At 36.0% G+C, this 21853-nt stretch overlaps 1 protein-coding gene across 2 annotated transcripts in view; it reads left to right on the top strand.

Moving 5' to 3' along the window:
• Positions 1-3511, top strand: part of LOC126752521 (cell adhesion molecule Dscam2-like) — a 46734-nt gene extending 43223 nt beyond the window's left edge. For both annotated transcript variants that reach the window (XM_050463384.1, XM_050463383.1), the window contains exon 12: positions 1109-3511. In XM_050463384.1, coding sequence (XP_050319341.1) covers positions 1109-2090 — 982 coding nt within the window. In that variant the 3' untranslated portion in view covers positions 2091-3511. The remainder of the gene's footprint in view (positions 1-1108) is intronic.
• The last annotated feature ends 18342 nt before the right edge of the window (positions 3512-21853 follow it).

Raw genomic sequence — 21853 nt, 5'->3', positions numbered from 1 at the left:
TAGTATGTTCAACGTAAGGCTTCTTAAAACCGAAATATTTAAAATGAGTGTATTCCCGAAATAAGTGGCGTGTTTGACTGAAGTTGAGTCAAAAATGATCTCATTAATATTTGTAATAAAAAAGAAATTCTACTTTTTACACAATCCGCGACTCGGACATGTAACGAGCCGATTCCTTTCGAGAATAACATAGGTTGAAATTTAAAGTTCAATTCCTTTCAACTTAAGGCTTTCGCAAAATCAAATATAATATATTACATGCACTGAAGGCTTCTATAATTAAGTTGTGACCGTGGTAGATAAATACTTTTCAATAAATAATAAATTATGTCCTCTTTGAGTAATCTCACACTACACAAAGAGAACAAATGTACAAGGTATGAGATTTCAAAAGCGTCAATTTATATAATAAACCCGTTCGTTTTCTTTTTTATAAGGCTAGTTTCTTAGGCAAAGTAATCGAAAAATTTACCAAGGAATGTTAGAAAGAAAGAAGAGGAAGGCAATACTGCGAAAGTTTGACAGTTCGAAATAAAAGCAATTAAAGGTTAATATTATTTTTTAATTATTACGGATAGTTGTTGGCTACCATTCTATGGTTCAGGTTCCGATGGTACGCAGATCTTACTTCAATAGAGTTCTCACGAACTCTTGTCATAGTATCTACCACCTATCGTTCACGACCCGAAAATCCACAAATCTTAATTAAGAAGATTTCTTACGACTGTTATAGATTTCCCCTCACAAAAACTGTAACTTCTTCCTTCCCGGCCTACATATGAACCCGAGCTCATAGTCCTGCAGGTCTTTCATTTAATACTCAAGCATTCGTGAACCATCAAGAAATTTTTTGCCAAAATGCGCACATCATCAATAAAATATTGTATTGCCCAAATTTCGGTTAAATGTTATGAAATTAATCCATACAGTTTATGTTATTTAAACTCACTTACTATTTGCATGCTGTCCCGCATTCATTTGCATGTTTTACTAAATACTAATCAGCACACTTCTAATAATCACCAAAGCTTTAGTTCCTAATTGTTCTAATGCCTGCCGATAACTCATATTGATGCAGCTAATCGAATTTGTACATTATCTTCAACAGCAGCATGGACCCCGTGCCCTTCGACTACCGGCTCTTTGACCCGCCACCAAAACAACCGAAACCAACAATTGCCTGTGGTGCACAGTCACAATCGCATCACCATCACCAGCGACAAACATCATCCACATCAACATCCACATCAGCATCCACATCCACATCTGCCCAAAATTCAACCAACAATACAAATATGCCCAGCAGTCTATCCGGTGGCAAAGTACGATCAAAAGCTACCGATACTAATTCCAACAGCGGCAGTAACTTCCTCCTCGCCGGCGAGTTCCAATGCACAACTAACAGCATCCCCGCCCCGCATATTGTCCAGTCGGGTTCATATGTCGAAATTCTGAAGCATGCCGCACCGCAACCCCCCAACAACCAAACAAACAACCAACAAACAATCATGCAAGCGCCAAATGCAAAACGTCCAAGCGGCGTTGGCGCTGGCGGTGGCGCAAACAGCGGTAGTAATAGTGTTGTCAGCGGTGCAGCATTGGCTTGTCACAACAAAAGCTATGGTGACTTTCTAACAATTACACCACGCCGCAAAGGCAAACTGCTTTCTTCTGGCTATGGTGATAAACACGGTGGCGCTGGTAGTGGTGGTGTTGGCGCCTTGGATGGCAATAACCAAGACAATTATCGCCATCATTTGCCCACCAGCATCGAACCATTACATCTACTTGGCATACCCAATGACAATATGTCTACATTCTTTGATTATCGCGCCATGGAGACGCTCAGCAATAGCGATACGCTCGCAATCGGCAGCAGTCTCTCTGGACATGCACACAACAGTAAAAGCAACAAAGCATACGACACGAGTACCACTTGCTTGAATGCAAACAATTATGGTGAATCACCACAGAGCAATAGCAATTCAGGCATACCTGATGAGTTCCATAATATAATTAGCGAGAAGAATCTCAGCCCACCCTCGGCCTTCAGCGACAACAACAGCTGTCTGCCAAAGGGTAAGGTCTAAACTTTAAAGTCTGGTAGTAGGACATCAAGGAAGATCATATCAAAATTGTGGATTTTACGACATAATTAACCTAAAAGAACTGAAGAATTCTGCATATCAAGTACGCGAATCTCTCTAACGGTTATACTAGAATTACTTCACACATATTCATGAGAAAACGAAACAGCGGATAAAACATAAAAAGGATTATTATTATTGGTTTAAGGGTAACAAACGATCGAAACGAAGACGCAACCGAAGACTTTACTGCAGCATTTAATCACAAGCGACAAATATAAAGTAAATATGTATATTTAGAATTAAAGGAGTGGTGTGTTCTTAAGTTCACCGAAATTCACAAAAAGCAAATCTTCCAAAAAGTATCGCTTTTGTATATCGCAAAAGCCACAAGACACAAAGCTCTACACATCTCCAAAAAATAGCATACGTTTAGATATGTGTTACGTTTGTATGTACTAGACTATATGCTAATCTATGTAAATTTATAAAATTGCAGTTTTTATGGCGAATGACGCCTAGTTAAATGAATTAGAGGTAGAAACTTTCATTTCGTTCACACACTTGAGTGCTCGAAACCGTTAACATGAACTTAGAAATGAGTGAATGACAAACGTATGATTTCTACAGATAATCGCAAGCGCTAACGATCAGATCCATTTCATCGACACTTTTTCATAAGACCCATCCATAACCTATTTTCAGAATTAGTATCAGTAGAGCAGAGCCGTCTCAAAAGATTTTGTCATCGCACAACATTTGCAGGAAATACTTGTATGATAATATTAGCTTGTTTTGTCTAAGAGAGGAATTTGACTTTTATTTTACTTTTCTTAAACTGTTTAGAAGATGATTTTAGTCCGTCATTTTGCTTCCCAATAAGCTGAAACTATATTCAATTATTCGAAGTGTACCATGACGTTAGAGATAGAACAGGACCGAAACCTCGCTTTTGTCTTGTTATGAAGTAATATTTTCAATTATTTCGACAAAGTTCCCGGACTTCTGCAGCTATGGTACACTTTTCCTGAAGTATAATGTAGAACTTAATTTTCGGGTCTTTTCCCAACCATACTGTCTTTTCTAGAATGTAGAACATCTTTTTCGTTTGAAGTCGCTAAGACCGCCTTTCTTCTTGTATGGTAAATAGAAGAATCGGGAACATTAAAACATCTCTGCATTCAGCATAGAATCGGTTGTGCTTGATCTCTTTCATAATAAAGCGAATGAAATCGAGTTTTTGTGGCAATTCCAAGAAATAATGCTATATATATAACGATGTCTTTTTCAACATTGCCGCTTCATAATCGGAATAGTGTAGGAGGTAGTTATGGGTGATTTGTAGATCTGTTGGTCAAATACTTTACAAATTTAGTAAACGTATAAGTATAAATTCGATCAAATATCCTTTAAATACTATTTCAATTTATGCTTTCCACACATATATCTAAGTGGAATAAAGTTTTGAGTATTGATTTCTTTGGAAAGTTTCCACTAAAATGCTTTGCTCTGGAGAAAAATATTTTGATAATATTTCTAGTCCAACTGCAAAAAAATACAAATGTTGCCACTTTTAAGCTCTATGCTATGCTGGGAATATCAGAATTTATTAGTTATTTTTTAGTGAAATATATTAGCTGGATGTTTTTAACAAAAAGAAAAATGATATAACCAAATAGGACGTTATATTATTAATTAAACAGGTGTCTTTGAGGGCAAACTAGTACTACAGATCCTTCTTTGCGAACATACTGAAATCTTGTATGAAAAGCTAGTTTATTTAAAATTAATTTTTTTATATGATTAATTAATTCTATATAAATTCTACCCCAATTGACTAAGTTTTTAGTTAGTTTATGGAATTGACTTCAATTTCAGCGATTCGTGGCGAGGAACGATTAAAAATAAGAACAGAATTGTGTAGAAAAAGAGCAAAAGACATTGCATTAGATAAGTTGATTATTACATATACCATACATATTTATAAGCATAAGCAACACACTGTTAATTAGTTAAATCTACAAATGAAGAATTAATTATCATAAATATAAACGAACGAAACACCCTTTTTTTAATATTGTGTACATATATACTATAACAAAATCAAGTATTTAAAAGCATTTAAATATATGCATTTAAAGCTCAAATATCGAACACGAAACCAAATATCAATATTAGAAACTGAACATACTGACAAGTTACATAGTTATCTTAACGACTGTATGTGTGTACATATATAGAAATAAACATTATAATCGTTTATTTTAATCAATAAGGTAACGAAGTCAATAAATCATTAACAATTATTATTAATAATTATAACGGTATAAGCCCCTGCAAGCCCATAGACAACAAAATTAGACAGTTTGGTGGCAGCAGAAACCGTCAATTTGCGATTAACCCTCGATATCAATTTTAAAGCGTCAATTTTTTTACAAAAATTTGCAAACTTTTGAACTAACTATATATTTAAGCAGAAATTAAAAATTTAGGCGACACAAATTTTAGAACAAATTTGAAAATAAAAGAATTTTAAGAAATTATTACAACGCGCATATGCTGTATTTAAGTGAAATTATAAGTTTGAAACAAAAAATTAATTAAATGTTATCAATTAAACGAAGGTTAGAAAATAAGATAAAATCAGCAAGAAAGAATTAATAAATAAAAAATTAAAAAGGAAAACCGCAAATTACAAAAATTACTTGAATAAAATAAATTTAATGAAATTGTGCGTCACTTATATTTCCAAAAATATTTAGATTTACATAAAATTAACCAAAAATCATATGACATATATACATATATATACACACATACAATTTAGCCCTAAAACTGCGAAAACCAAAAAATAAGCACTTATACCAATTACATAAGGTCTTTTTTAAAGGAAGCTCAGTTATTTTGGCATTTGTTCGTCGTGTGTATTTCCAAAAACCAAAACAGTAAGCATTTCTAGACCATAAGTCCAACATGCCACAAAAAACAACAAGCTGTAACAATAAATATAAAATAAAAAGCGCATAGTTGTAGTATCTAATACATGAACTAATTGAAAATTCAAAAACAAAAAAAAAAAAAAAATAATGATAAGAATTCAATAAATATTGATAAAGTTCCGGTTTGGATACTTTTAAAAGTAATTAATCCTCACCAAAAATTATTTTTATTGTAGTGATAAAGGCAGCACAGAGGCCACATAACGGTAAGCTAGGTTATACTAAGATATATTTGAGGCGGTGAAATGCTCTCGCTGAGCAAAGGGAGTGAAGAGAAGTTTACGACGTCAAATATTGCTGCTGAAATAGAGGGGAATGACGTTTCTTGCGCTTGCTCTATATAAATAAGGAATGAAGCGCTAATATTATGACTGTTCAAATAATAATTTTTCGACTTTCTAACAACATTTAGGACTTCCTCGTCGTATCTATTATCTGGGGTAATATTAAAGATCGACGTATATGTTGAAGCGGTCTACCGACTATTATTGGCCCATACCACTGGTTGTTAAAAGACCAAAACCGATATATGGGTTACTTTTCTATAACCTAATACTATAACAACGCCGAAGAAGAAAAATTTCTTAAAAAGATGAATTTGTCGGCGGTAGAAATTAGCGTTTTTTGTTAATACTTTGTGGACAACTGCCATACAGGATATAATTGCTAAAACTGTTAACACGCCATTCATTGATCTGATGAAATTTGGTCCGGACTGGTCCATCTAAACTATCTATATTATGTTCGTGTGAAGTTTGTTCTGCTTATGTCAGTTATTGTGTGTGGCACCCGTTGGTTTTTGAACAAAACTTGAAGAATGTGTTGGCTTGAGTCGTAAAATCATCGAAAACTTGTCTCTTGCGAGTTCTCCTCTTGCAATAGCGTGAAAATAGGTGAAATCGGATGATAACCACACCCTATCCACACATAAAGATTTTTTCAACTACTAAAACTGTGATAAATCAATAAATAAATGCGCCAGAGGCATTAAATTTCATTTAAAATTTTAGCGAGTGATGCAGTATGAGATGGTGCATTATCGCACATTTTTGTTCTATAAATTCAGACACAGTAAAAATCATAAAAATCGAAGAATTCACCTTTAGAGCCTTACAAAACGACGCGTATATCAAATACTAATGAATTTCTTGACGTGAAATTTAGCATAGATGTCACTAACAGTACTACCAATTTACAGAAAAAAATTGACCGATTCGAAAAACACGCGAAATATAGTCGTTTCAAGCTGTTATGCTAATTTTGTTCAGTTTTGTTTGGCATTTCATCATGGAAAGACTTACACCTGAATAACGTTTACAAATCGTTCAAAATAAAGGAAATATAGCAGCCGCAGCAGAAAGTGTACACTAAGACCGTGGATAGTGGATTCCGCGCCGTTCGCAGCAACTCGGACTTGGCACATTTTGCTTCGAGATCTTAAATTGAAAGCATACATAATACAACTTACATTACAAAAGCTGAAGCAGTGAAGTTTTGGGATCGTCGATCGGCCACCAAGATCGTATGATATCACACCGTTAGACTTTTTCTTGTAGGGTAATGTAAAATTTAAAATCTATGCGTACAATCCCGCTTCGATTCAAGTCTTGAAACAAACATCACTAGTGTCATTCGCCAGATACCAGTCGAACGGCTCACCGAAAATTGGACTCAACGAATGGACCATATGAGAAGCGGCCAATATTGGATCACTCTTTATTAATGATTTAGCGCTGAACATGAATCAATTTTAATATTTTTCCGGTTTTCTGTTCAACGTTTTGCAAATCAGCTCAATATATCTCGGAGAATGACTTTAATATAATTTTCTCTGATAGGAAGTAACATATGGTTTTGAAAACAATTGAGTCCATTACCTGAAATTTAACTTAATAAAATACTAAATTTGATTGTAATTCATCCAAAATTACGTCGAACACTGAATGTTGTATTCTTTCGCAACATTTTGGAATGTAAGGATTTGCCCAGACCTGAAGGTATTTTTCCGGCTTTGATCTTTATAAACTTCAAGAGATTTATAAATATAAGGGTTTGTCATTATGTTATTAAAATAATTCTGAGTAAGTTACCACCCCGGCCGGCTCGAATAAATTTTAATCTGGAGGCACAATTTTCGACCACTTTTTGTAGGAATTGAGGCCGTATATTAGCAATGAAGCGCCTACAATTGTGTCTATAGCGTACTTATTCGAACAAGAATTAGCATCGCCGCTGAATAAATTTTTTTTGTAAAATAAGGTATCGGTGTTCATCTGTGGCGGCATGTTGCAAGAGTTTACAAATAGGGTATCGGTGGCCATCTCGTTTTGATCCCATTCACCCCACGCGCGACGCAGTTTGTAAGCCCGAAAAACATGATCCTTCACAAAAAATATTCCATAAAAGGGATGGGCTCAGCTCCAACTGTTGTGCGAGCTATAGTTATTAAAGATATGCATTTTGAATAAAAACTAAGATTTTTAATTTTGACTAAAAAAACACTTTTTGTTCGTTCAAGTTGGTTTTAAGACTGCCTTACTTAAAATTTAGAATTATTGACAATACTCAAAAAATAATAAAAGTAAACAACACTAAGCATAAACGATATTAAAACAATAAGCAACAACAATTATTGTTTATGCTGTAATTTATGGTAGTTTTCGTGCATTGACATTTTCAGTTATCAAGGTTAAGCCTGAACTGTGATTTGTGGGTGTAAGTATATTTATTATGAAATAGCAAACGAAGCTGAATATATGTATGTATGTCAGGTAACAGCTGTCAAAAGTCCAAGTATCAAAAAACATTGAAACCCATTAGCATAAAAAGACACCCGTAATTCACACTCGCATCGCTCCAAGTGAACAATTAAGCATATTCGTTAAAATTCCCTCCAAATTTTTAAATTAAATATTATGCATGTACAATTTTTTCGTACCACATACATACATATGTACATATGCTGATAAAAGATTCGGATTTTTGTTTTGCGAGTATAAAGAACCATGATTTAAAGTTTGAATGCTCAAGGTCAGATTGGAATATTTTCATTTGTGTACTTACATATGTATGTATGTGAATATTTGTATTGTGTTATTCATATTATGTATGTATGTATATTAATTTAACTACATATATTCTTATTGCCCACAAAGTTTCGATTCTACATACATAAATGTATAGTATACCTAACTATCTTCATGCTCAAGGGTTCAAGCTAAAACATCGTGTTATACTGTTATACAGCTTTTGTTATCGTGAATAAGTTCAGTATATACATTTCCCTCGAAGTGCATAAAGCTTTTGCGCATGAAGCTCTCAAATTTCCGGTGACTTTTATTTAAACAAAGCTTTCCAAATATTTGTTCGAACATTCAGTGCTATCGAAACGGCGACATGCTTCTAACGGATGTACATGTATTATTTGACTTTAGTTGGAGAAATCGGAATTTAGCTAGAATCGAATGACTGGTATAAATGAGGTATGCTGTCTAAATCAGTTAGAAATAAGTAGATGTTTGATCTTTCAAACATGTGTTGTATTCGCTGTGAACTTGAAGATGGAGTTGTCATGTGACATTTTATATTCACTACTTATTATAAGGATACTAACAAGCCTGAGGAAAGAGTTTGGAAAAATATGTACTCTGTTGTTTTCCCAAAACCTTTATTATTTTGTTGAATTCGAAATTATTCAAAAAGCTGCCGCATACGTGTGAACATATCATACTCAAATTGGCATGCTCTTAAGAACCTACCTTTTTATTTTCATGAAAGTGACTCTGAAGGAGAATCTCAAGCTATTCTAATGGGATCAATGTGAACTCATATCTTGATGCCAAGGTATTTTCCAAGAGAACTCAAGACCTCTTTATTTTTCTTTGCGTATCAAATTCAGTAAGTTTTATATCATCCAAGAGGGAGAAGATCTGTAGGGCACTAAGTAACGACTTAGGCATGGTAGCGAAAACAACCATTTAACCGGCAGTTGAAACTACTGCTTGAGATTGTTATGACCAATAATAAAATAAACTTCGTAACTTAGGGAATATCGGCGGCATAGGTAAATAACTTTGTCAGAGCTGTTGAAACTTCGTGGCTTTCCATGACTATAAAAAGTTCATTAGGACAATCAGCAGTGAAACTCACTTGGCAAACAGAAACGACACCTTTAGAAATCATTACCAATGCTATATTTATACTTTCGTAGATAAAAGAAGAACTTTCTAACCTGAGTATTATTGGTGAGTAGGTGAATGTTTTTATCAAAAACATATTTTAGAATCGAATAAATGTATTGAGATTTTAATAACTTTTGCAGCGTTTGTATAAGATTCCATGACGTGTGGCTGAATTAGAGACTTCTTTATAAAAGTGTTCTATTTTAAGAACTTTTGAGGAAAATTTACAAGTCTTTATTTAACACCATTTCACTCTCCAATGATGACTTTCAACAAGTCCGAAATGGCGCCAGTTGCTTCTTAGTTTCGAAAGCTATTTCGAAACGCCAAGTCATTCTTTATTTAGTCATATCAATATGGCTAATGGCTTTCTTGTGCTCTCTTACAGCTAGGACTTAATACTATAATAACATAACTTAAAAGTTTGCATGCATAATCACGCTTTTATTCGTTAAACGCTTCAAACGTCCTTAAGAAACATATCTAGCCCGCTATGCCATCCACGTGCAATATTATCTGCAAATAACTTGTGAACCACTTGTGACCATGTATTATTTCTAGCGTCGTTATATCGCCAGTAGTCCTACTGGGACTACTCTCTCGGAGTGCAAACTGATTACTGAGGAGTGAATTGGAGTATTTTAGACGATTTAATCAATAAATCTTAATATACCAATGCTGACTACCACAATATTGGGATTCAAATCGATATTATATCTTCTTAAATAGTTGAAAGGTATAACATTAGCTGAACTGCTTGAACTTGGAGCTGAAAACAGAGACATTTGCGTCTTTAAAATTTGTATTCATACACTTCTTAATAAAGGCTTACCAGCATTGAATTCTATTTTTATGTGGTATACCTACATATGTGCCCCAAAAAACAGACGTCAGTCCAAATAAAACATAACTACAACCTTAAACTTATTCGCTTTCTCTTTGATATTTTCTGGTATTTTGCGTAGAAAATTTCATAAACACTCTCACCACGACTAGTCTGAAGAAGCAATAAAGTATGCCTGGTAGAAAGCGCAAATTGTTTTGTAGGAAAAACTACCAACGTTAAGTTTCAAAAATTCTTCGGTTGATACACAAAAGTCAAGTTCACAGGAGCAAATAATATTAAACAACCTATTGCAAGTTATGAAAACTACGAAACATTATATATAAGAGAGAAAAATTAAAGAAAGTCTCTTAATATTTAAAATTGGCATGTTAGAGCTTCTATTTAGTTCAAATATCGGGAGTGAACCTCAATTTTATTAGCTAAAGCTCAGTATCCCGGCTGACTGCTTTCTACTCAGAAATTATTATAAATGTTAAGCGTTGTTGTGCAGGTTCTGCCGATCTCCGTCGTGACTCCCCTATACGTATAGAGGAAACTTTATTTTATATATAGTACTCTTTATATACCATAAACTTTACTCCAGTTCCTATAATTATGATTCTTGTCTCTGGATGCAATAAATTCCATTGTTTTAGTCTAGAAGCTAAAAGTTCTGATTTCTCTTTTGGTAAATCAAGGTCACGAATCAGATCATTAAGTTCGCTTTGAGTTATCAGATGTGGCTCTGTTGTTGACCTTGTTGGTGGTGGCTCGTAGTCATCGTCGTCAAAATCGGTGTGGTCGGAAGCATAAACATCAACACTACTTTCTAAGCCACAACTACCACGAGAAGTTGACGGTTCGTTAGAAGTTGAGGTCGTTGGACCAACCTTTTCCGAACTTGTATATGAAGTATAACTTCAATAATATTATCGTAATTGGACCTAAGGATTTTTTTTTATTATTTTTCTAATGATATACATACTAACAGGAACCAAAATATATAATTTTTATTTCAGAGCAAAATCCATTGTCGGCTAGTGTAATTCTTCTTCGGCTTGTGTACATCTGCTTATGGAAATATGTAATTCTATCTCATTTATATTGCTCACTGCATATAGCTTTTTTTCATAAACCGCTTTACAAGCTCCTGTGCAGCCTCACTGTGGTTCGGGTTGAGTTGCATGACTCTATTTTTATACCCTGAACAGGGTATATTAAGTTTGTCACGAAGTTTGCAACACCCAGAAGGAATCGTCGGAGACCCTATAAAGTATATACATATATAAATGATCAGTATGTCGAGCTGAGTCGATTTAGCCATGTCCGTCTGTCTGTCTGTCCGTCTGTCTGTATATATACGAACTAGTCTACGAACTAGTCTCAGTTTTTAAGATATCGTTTTGAAATTTAGCAAACGTCATTTTCTCTTCAAGAAGCTCGGAACTGCCGATATCGGACAACTATAACATTTAGCTGCCATACAAACTGAACGATCGGAATCAAGTTCTTGTATGGAAAACTTTCGCATTTGACAAGATATATTCACGAAATTTGGAATATATTGTTTTCTAAGGCAACAATGTAATATGAAAGGACCACTATAACTATATAGCTGCCATACAAACTGAACGATCGGAATCAAATTCTTGTATGGAAAACTTTCACATTTGACAAGATATATTCACGAAATTTGATATGTGTTATTTTCTAAGGCAACAATATAATCTCCGAAGAAATTGTTCAGATCGGTTAACTATAGCATATAGCTGCCATACAAACTGAACGATCGGAATCAAGTTCTTGTATGGACAACTTTCACATTTGACAAGATATATTCACGAAATTTGGTATATGTTATTTTTTAAGGTCACAAGTAATCTCTGAAAAACTTGTTTAGAACGGATTACTATAGCATATAGCTTCCATACAAACTGAACACATAGTTACTAACAGAAATGCACCTGTGAAGGGTATTTAGCTTCGGTGCAACCGAAGTTAACGTTTTTCTTGTTTTTGGTGCTTTTGCGTGTTTACAGTGGGAACATTTTTTACTACCAATGTGGTGGTCGGTGTTTCCGTGCCCATTTTTTAAAAGCACTTTACGACGAGTTTTTATTGCACAAATTCACAAAGTTCAAGTTTCTCCATACTTGAAGCAGCCTTGCTGATCCTTTCATCTGGATTCTTGCCGAAACACCGCTTGAGATTTTGCTTTGCCTTTACTCTGCACTCAACCTAGTTTGATCTTATGCATATCCTTGCCATGGCAGTTTGGGTTCATTAGTACGCCGCTCTGATCCTCTTAATCGAGTTTTTATTAATAGAGCGAACAGCCTCAGCAATGTTATCTTTAGTTGTGATTTGAACGATATCAAGTATTTCCATCATCACCACGAGGTAAGGGCTTTATCTACGCTTTGTTTGCCAACACTTCACCTATGTCTTGAATTCACCCGTGCTCTACATTTGTTCCTTTTCAGCTCTAACAGATTATGACCTTTGGCCGTATTTCTGATCTTTGATACATTTTTCCTTTACTTCTGTAAAACTTAATTTTCCTCGCATTCCTTAGGATGTCGGTATATGACATGTCACCGGTTTTTTATGATTATATCATCGCGTTGCGGTGGCGGCTATTTGGTGGCTTACATTTGATCGCAATCTGACCATCTTGTTTTCCCATTTCTTTCTTTTTATCTTTAACGTCGTTATCGCACTTTATTTCCGTGTTTTGGAGGGCTTCAGTTTTATTCGGCCCTTCTTTATGTATAATGTATTCTTCTTGAGCAGTGTCTTCTCTTTGACTTTACTTCATCGCGATATTTGGTGTATTCTTTGCAGAAGTTGGAATTACGAGAAAAGTCCTACTTCCTTATTCTTCCTGAACACTGACGCATAGCTTTGATATCACACCAAGGATATTTCGCATGGTGATATTGATGAACCGCTGTGGTGCCGCATTGTTTGGGTCAACTTCTTAATGATATCCCTTAATTCAACCATACAGTCTCCACTTGGTTATATCGCCTTCAATAGGGATGTGATGTCGCCAAACGCTGATGTTGACTACCTCGTTCTCAAAGGTTTGTCGACACCAAGGTTTTTGGTCGAGGATGTACCCAGTTTCGGGATCTTTTTAAAGAGGTCTGTTTTCGCAATTGGCGTTTTGACGTTGCTGCTGTTGTTGTTATTGGTTTTATTTTTTGTACTTTTCACCATGTGTTGATTTTCAAGCAACGCTTCATGTGCAGGGGAGTGGGCCGAAATAGACAGGAATGCTTGTAACCTCGTGAACATTGCCCCTACTCCTGAGATCTGTCCTTCGCTTTATCATTTTCGAAAAACACGGACTGCTACTCTCGCGTCCAATGCACATTCCTTGACCAGGGACCATGAATGGTGAGGGGGATATGTATAGTATTTCCATTAGGCGGTTTCGACTCGCCATAATCACATGAGCTTCAGCGGATCAGCTATATTTTTAAATATACTACCGTTGGTCTGCACAAAAAACGTGATCTCCAACACTGGAACAGACACCGTGACCATTTGGGCAATCCCAACCGGGCAGTATACCATTTGTATGTATGTATGCAAATATGTTTGTAACTTTTTCTAGTCCGTCTGTAACTTAAGTAAAAATTGAGATATCTTGATGAAACTCGATATTGCAGACGAGCGTAAGCGGACATCTGGTGTGCCCACAAACGCCATTAAACAAAAACCTGTAAAGTACCAGAGAGCTGCAATGAATATGATAAAATCAGAACACACAGAGGTGCCAAAAAAACAAGCAAATCAATTCAGTTCATCATAGACAACATTGTTGATCAATTTGAGTACCAACCAGCGTCAACTGATATGATGCGACATGAACAATCTTATCTACGGCAATCACGATCACGTAAACCGAATGGCTGTCTTCGGTTCAAATCGTATCAGTAGCAGTTCATAGCGTTGCTACGATTGCTTGAATTGAACGAATATGTAACTATGGGTAAGCTACGGGTACAGCAAATTTTCTGCTGGATTGATTTGAATCATGTGTGGCAAAACATACATACATATATGAGCAAATTTTCGATGGGTAAAACTTCTGTCAGCATATGATCTATTCTATTTCAAATACATACATATGTACCTATGCATATACATGCACGAGTAAATCAGTGTATAGGGGATGATATACAACCCGAACTCTATCGGACATTTCAATCATTGAAGTATGGGTATGAATCATACGTATTTTCTGCTAATGAAAATGTTCATAAACAAATCATGTATAAGCTGATTGCTAGTGCTTCAAAGTTGTTCTCTATTGATAATTTGAAGACAAACGGTTCGATTTGTGTACATGAATCAAGCTGACACAATCAGACAGAAAACGGATCAACACTCGATTATGAACAAAAATGTATTACTCGTTGCAGTTCTCTGTAAAGTACCATAATTAAAGTTAAGCACTGAATTTGTTTTTAAGTTTGAGTAGCTCCGCCCTAAAAATGGTTTAACATAAATATCTTCTAACCGAACTAAATTTGCTGGGAGGGAGTCCTTTTAGCAGTTTTTCATACACTATGAAAATGGGTAAAATCAGATAATAACCACGCCCACTACCCATATAACGATTATGTTGAAAACTACTGCAAAGGCGACAACTCACTGACTAAATACGCCACAAGCATTAAACTTCACAAACAAGATGGTGGGAAAGAGCTTTATAGTTACAGGTTTTATATTGGACACTGGTCGTGGCGCCGCCCAATTTTAGGTGAAATCATATGTCACACGGAGTACACGACTAATTTAAACCAAATATGTGAGTGTTTTTCAGACAATATTACTGTCAGTTTTTATTAGGAAATATTTTTCAAGAAACGTTAATATATTAAAATATTAATAATATATTTTATTTTATAAAAACATTTTTTCCATCCAGATATAGACTCGACGGGTTAACATTACCAGACGAAAGATAAGCGCCAGCTTAAATTCCTTTTCCATTAAATGTTCGATTTTGTCCGAGCTGATTTGTGAGCTCACAGCCTTTTCAGTCATAGAGACAATTTAAATCATTGGCCACTATAGTTATTTTCTACAAAGGCACATACAGTATGTTTCATGGAATGTGTGCCGATCATTTACATACCTAACCTAACACCGGTCGTACCACCAGGGATTCTTCAATACATGACACAAAACATATCCACCTCCAGATTTAGGTTAAGATAAGTTTAATGACCGATCTTTAAAATTTGGATAGCTCGTGGACTACTATATTCAGTCCTCTGTGAAACTACATAATATAGTTAATGTAATCGGACCGGGAGGATGGAGTCATGTGTAGAAGTTCACGCAAGTGAGGAAAGTTCTCTAATCGCCATTCACTTGGAAGTGGCCAGAAACGATTCTTTTACACATGGCTCAAGCAGCTCACAAAAGACAGCCGAACGATTTTCTACTGGCTTGCACTCCTGCTCCCTGAGAGCTCTCGTCAACAACTCGGTATAAGTGAACTGTGGGACGGCATTTCAAACTCCTTACGCTGCAACCGAAACCATTGGTTTTCGGAAAGTGCAAAAGAAGAGCTGGTACGACGAGGAGTGCCGTGTCGCAGCGGAGAGAAAACAGACTGCCTACCTCGCAACGTTACGATCGACCACAACACGTGTGGGATGGGATAGATACCGAGAATTGAAGAGGGAAGCGAGACGCATTTCCAGACAGAAAAAGAAAGAGGCCGAAATGCGTGAGTACGAAGAGCTCGATAAGCTGGCCGGCAGGGATAATGCTCGAAAATTCTACAAAAAAATGCGACGGCTTACACAAGGTTTCAAGACCGGAACTTACTCTTGTAGAACCCCAAATGGTGATCTAGTCAGCGATGCCCAGAGCATACTTAAATTATGGAGGGAACACTTCTCCAGCCTGCTGAATGGCAGTGAACGTACAACACCAGGATAAGGCGAACCCGATCCCCCAATCGATGACGATGGAGCAGACGTTCAATTCCCCGACCATGAAGAAGTTCGAATAGCAATTACCCGCCTGAAGAACAACAAAGCGGCGGAGGCCGATGGATTGTCGACCGAGCTATTCAAACAAGGCGGCGAAGAAAGCACGGACGAAAGCATACTTAGCGATTGGAATTTAAGCGTGCTCTGCCCAATCCACAATATGGGAGACTACAAAGTCTGCGCCAACTACCGTGGGATAAGCCTACTCAACATCGCGTATAAGGTTCTATCGATCGTATTGTGTGAAATATTAAAGCCCACCGTCAACAAACTGATTGGACCTTATCAGTTTGGCTTTAGACCTGGCAATTTAACAAACGACCAGATATTCACCATCCGCCAAATCTTGGAAAGACCCGTGAAAGGAGAATCGACAGACACCACCACTTCGTCGATTTCAAAGCTGCTTTCGGCAGCACGAAAAGGAGCAGCCTCTATGCCGCGATGTCTGAATTTGGTATCCCCGCAAAACTAATACGGCTGTGTAAACTGACGTTGAGCAACACCAAAAGCTCTGACAGGATCGGAAAGGACCTCTCCGAGCTGTTTGATACCAAACGAGGTTTCAGACAAGGAGACTCCCTATTCGGGCGTAATTTTAAAGTTGTAGATAGTTTCGTATATTTGGGAACCTGCTTAAAGACCACTAACAATGTCGGCCTGGAAATCCAACGCAGGATAACTCTTGCCAACAGGAGGTACTTCGGACTGAGTAGGCAATTGAAACGTAAAGTCGACGAACCAAAGCCAAATTCTATAAGTCACTCATAATTCCCGTCCTGCTATATGGTGGAGAGGCTTGGACGATGGCATCAACTGATGAGTCGGCGTTGAGAGTTTTCGGGAGAAATGTTCTGCGAAAGATTTATGGTCTTTTCGCATTGGCCACGGCGAATATCGCATTCGATGGAACGAGGAACTGTACGAGATATACGAAGACATTGACATAGTTCAGCGAATTAAAAGACAGCGGCTACGCTGGCTAGGTCATGTTGTCCGGATGGACGAAAACACTCCAGCTCTGAAAATATTCGACGCCGTACCCGCCGGGGGAAGCAGAGGAAGAGGAAAACCTCCACTCCGTTGGAAGGACCAAGTGGAGAAGGACCTGGCTTCGCTTGGAATATCCAATTGGCGCGAAGTAGCGAAAAGAAGGAACGACTGGCGCGCTGTTGTTAACTTGGCTATAATCGCGTAAGCCAGTAAAGAAGAAGAAAGAAGAATCGGACCTTTTAAGTCGACAAAGTGCTTTAAGGTCATATCTACATAAGCGTTTTATTTATACCAGGTGGGGGGAAAAGCTCACTACACCTCAGTGGATTCTCCTAGGGCCAAACGGATCTTGCGATAGAGCAAGAATTTATGGTAACCCGGCGCTTGTCAAGCTTACGCTGGTTAAGCTATCCAGCAGTAGAACGCACGAAGAGAGCGAAGTAGACACCCAGCGCTTTTTCTTATTAGCTCGTAAGCTTTGCAGTTATGCGCTTATCACAAAGCGACTCTATATCATTGATAGATAGGTTCATTTTAACTCTCTCCACTTTCCTTCTAGATTTGTAGATTTGTCAATGATGGTTCTAATTGCTTTCAATTGCCTAATGATTTGCTTTGAAGATAACGAATCAAGTGTTCGTTCATATCACTGTGAAAGACTGCAGGTATATTATGTTCTAGATAAACTACATTTTTAGTGACGAATTTATGGAGATACATATACAAGTCCAGAAGTTTTGAAGAGGTGGCTGATATAAATCATCTAAACTTTAGCATTCCTAACGATTGTCTTTAACTTTAAAAAATATTTCAATTCAACGATAATCTCAATGTCAAACACCGAACAACCATCCTTATTTACTTTATTTATTATCTTTTATTAGTTGTTACTGGCGAAAGTAGGCAACTGAAATATCATGTGTAGAAGTGATAAACAATGCAAACAAAGCAAAATTTTGGCTCTACCACGACTAAGAGGATAAGGTGTATGCCAGTATGTGTGTCTTTTCGTCAATTTGGCAGGTATAAAGTGCAAGTAGCGGTGGAAGGGGTCTTCGTTGCATAGGATGAATGAGATCAAATATTGCGGATAAACTTTAGTGTTGCACACAAAAATGAATTTCTTCTTCTGTGTAGTCATAATTCACGTTTGTGTGCAACAGCGTTATGTCTGTGGGCACTCAACTGCACGGACATGCAATAACTATGAGATATGTACATATATATATGTATGTGAATATTATACAAGTATTTCAGTAAATATGTATGTATTAAGGTAATTGGATTTTTAGTAGGTCTCTGCCAAGTTTTTGTATACTCAAAATAGGTTTTCCTCAAAATCAACAAATAGGGAAAAATTTGGCACGATTTTGGATTTACATACGTACGAATTCAAAAATAAGCAAAATTATCAACAAGTGAACGAAGTGGAAAGAAATGAATGAGAGGCTCCGCGGATATAATAGACCCTTCCCCTAAAACCTAAATTAAAACAGCCTGTCTTAGCTAAAAGTACGCCGACATGGAGCTTCATCTATTTTAAAAAAGTTGAATTCACTAAAGTTATGCCTAAAAATAACATGTTCTTCGAAATAATAAAGTATATTTAAGCCTTTGCAAAGTACAAAACTTTGGATTACAAAAAACAAATATTTTTAATTTAATTTTAGTTGAAAAAAATAAGGAAACGCTAAGTTTGGGTGCAACCGAATATATTAGACTTTTGCAACTTACAATAATCAAAGCCAGGGAAATACTTTATGATGTAAAACGTCAAAACAAGGATCTAAATCTAAGCATTCTTATAATAATAATAATATCCAACGATTACCCTCCTCCCGTCTAACCGACGAGAGGGGCGCAATCCGCAAACGAGAAGAATTAGCCGAGTCATAAAAGGCAAGAGAGTTTTAAGCGTTGTGATCTTAAGCTGCTCAGGTACAGAAACAAAAATTTCAACAGCCGAAATTAAGAATTAGATTAAAGTTTATAATTTTTAAATGTTACTTGTTAAGAGTAGATAAAATAATTTTTTTAATGGTAAAGAATGAATCTGTTAAATCAAATGTGCTGGAATGAGAATTGAAATCGTGACATATACGGCGGAATGGTTCATTTAACTCAAAACTTTGTTCTAGAAAATTTTAAAATTAAGAATCTAAACTGCCTGGTTGAGCGAGCGGGAACGTTAAAATTAATATCAGATAAGAGAAATGAACTACAGACTGACACATTCATGAGTTTTACAAGAAATATTATACCAAGCATCTGCCTACGACTAGCGAGTGTATGGAGATTTATAAGTGTTAAACAGTTGGTGTAAGGGGGAAGATTTAACCTGGAATCCCAATGCAAATGATTTAAGGCAAAAAGTAAAAATTGTTTTTGAACGGACTCTAACTTCTCCGAATGGACTTGATACTTGTTCACTTGTTCCAACCTTAAGTTTTGTAATACGTATGAAGTAGGGTCTGCAAATCTACGTAAAAAGCACATTGTTTTACATGTTTTAAGGTTCAATAGCGTATCATTTCTAACACACCAAGAAACTAGGTTGTTTAAGTTTGTTTGCAACTGACATCCTTTTCTATTTAAAGTATATGATTTAAAAAATTTTACACCGTCAGCATATAATAAAACTCTTAAATACTTAATAACAGATAATAAGTTATATATACATATACTATATAAATCCTATACTGACGGACTCATAAGGTTTGTTAGAAAAACGAAAACCTTATATGTAGTATAGTATGGCATTTGGGGTAGTACCGACCAGATTTTATCTATTTTTCCCAATACCACATACTATTAACATGTCACATACTAAAAAACTAATTATATAGAGTAAAGTCATGATCGAAAATCCTGATATTAGTTATATGGGGGTAAGTCAAGTTTTCGCTCAAATTTATCTATTTTTGGCACAAAGATACACTGTTATGAGTAAAACACGCTAGCTCATTTTCATTGGCATAACTCACATATTGTCCGATATATGCGGAACAAAGTTCAATTATGTTTATATTAAGTGGAATTTAAAATTGTGCTGTATGGGAAGTAAGTAAGTGTGGTTATTGTCTGATTTTGCTCATTTTCACAAGGTGATATAGGAATATGAAAATAATGCCACGTACTAACGAAAGCTAAAGTGATGTTCCGAGATATGGGATTTCACCCAAATGTGGGTAGTGTCACGCCCATAGCGAGATTTCTACTCCGATCTCTATAAACCCTTATCATACCATCTCCGAGGCAAACTTTTACGTCTCTGGCGCATTTAGTTATTGATTTATTTCCCTTTTAGTAGTTTTGAACAGTACCGTTAAATGGGGAGTGAACGGGGTTTTCATCCACTTTCACACTTTCGGTAGGAGTTCTTGTAATATTCGTGGTAGGCAAATTTAGTTATTGTAGCTTTAGTGGTTTAGGAGATATACGTATACATTAAACTTATTTTTTAAAAAATTTTTTCCCACTTGCCCCCTACTGCGATCCCCTGTGCCAAATTAGAGATATAGCTGAATTTAGTTATGGCGTTTTATAGGTTTTTGGTTGATGGCGATTTGGGGCGTGACAATCTCAATTTTACTCAAGCTACAGCTTGCACGAACGGACGGATGGGCAGGCAGACCCGTATTCCAACTCGTCTCGACGTCCTGATCCTGATCATTTTATATGTATACATATACATATGTACATTGTATAACCCTATTTCTGTCGTTATGTGAACAAAACTGTAATACTATATAGCAACATGTTGCAAGAGCATAAAAATCAGAGGCCTTTCTTATTATCAGATTTGAGAACGCATTGAAAGACCCGATGTATCATTACGTACATATGTATATAACTAATTTTAAACCTACAATAAGTAAAGACAATGAAATTGTACTCTCAACGCCACCGACTGTTATGACTACAATTATCTTGATATTATAAATGCAAATGTTGAATTCCATAGAGTAACAAAAACAATGTTGATAGACCATGAAATACACGCATCCTTGCTACGCGTCCTTCACGTCATTAATTTTGTATAATGTTTACATATTAAATATTGTATACATATGTATGTATATGAATATGTATTTTATTAGCTAACCTTCTATTCATGTGTGTAATCAATTGTATTTACTACCACCTTGTTCTTCACATTAGAAACTGAAATCATTGATAACGCTTTTTCGCTCATTGCTCTCTTCTCTTCCATAAAGCGGTAAAGAAATGTACAGCATTTTCCTAGTGGTTGTAATAACTGTAAAAACTTACACTGTCGGCAAATGCGTTGTGTTTTTGTTTCGAGCGTACATACTATGAGAGTATGACATTTGTGAGAGCATATTCGGTACATATTGGGAACAGTTGTGTACTCACAATAACTTCGGATTTTCAAATAAATGGTTTCCACCACGTGCTGTTGAATGCTTTGAGAGTATGAATCGCTGAGTCATTTAAACTTAACTGTTAACTGTTCTCTATCGAGTTCAAAAGATAATGTAACGGAAATTTTGATTTAAATGTTCGAAATTAAGGCCGAGAGTTTAATAGACATATTATCATTATGAAGTAATAAGTATTTAAAAGGTTTAAGGAAAATGTATACTATACGTAACTTAGGATACATACAGATGCGGTCAAATGTATATATGTATGTGTATGTATGTAATCATACTTTTCTATTACAACTTCTTTGTTGGGATGCACTCCAAAATCTGTTAGATTCAGATGTTGACAATGCAACAAC

The sequence above is a fragment of the Bactrocera neohumeralis genome, chromosome 3, assembly GCF_024586455.1.
Source record: "Bactrocera neohumeralis isolate Rockhampton chromosome 3, APGP_CSIRO_Bneo_wtdbg2-racon-allhic-juicebox.fasta_v2, whole genome shotgun sequence".
Taxonomy (NCBI): domain Eukaryota; kingdom Metazoa; phylum Arthropoda; class Insecta; order Diptera; family Tephritidae; genus Bactrocera; species Bactrocera neohumeralis.
This window is presented reverse-complemented; position numbering and strand designations above follow the sequence as displayed.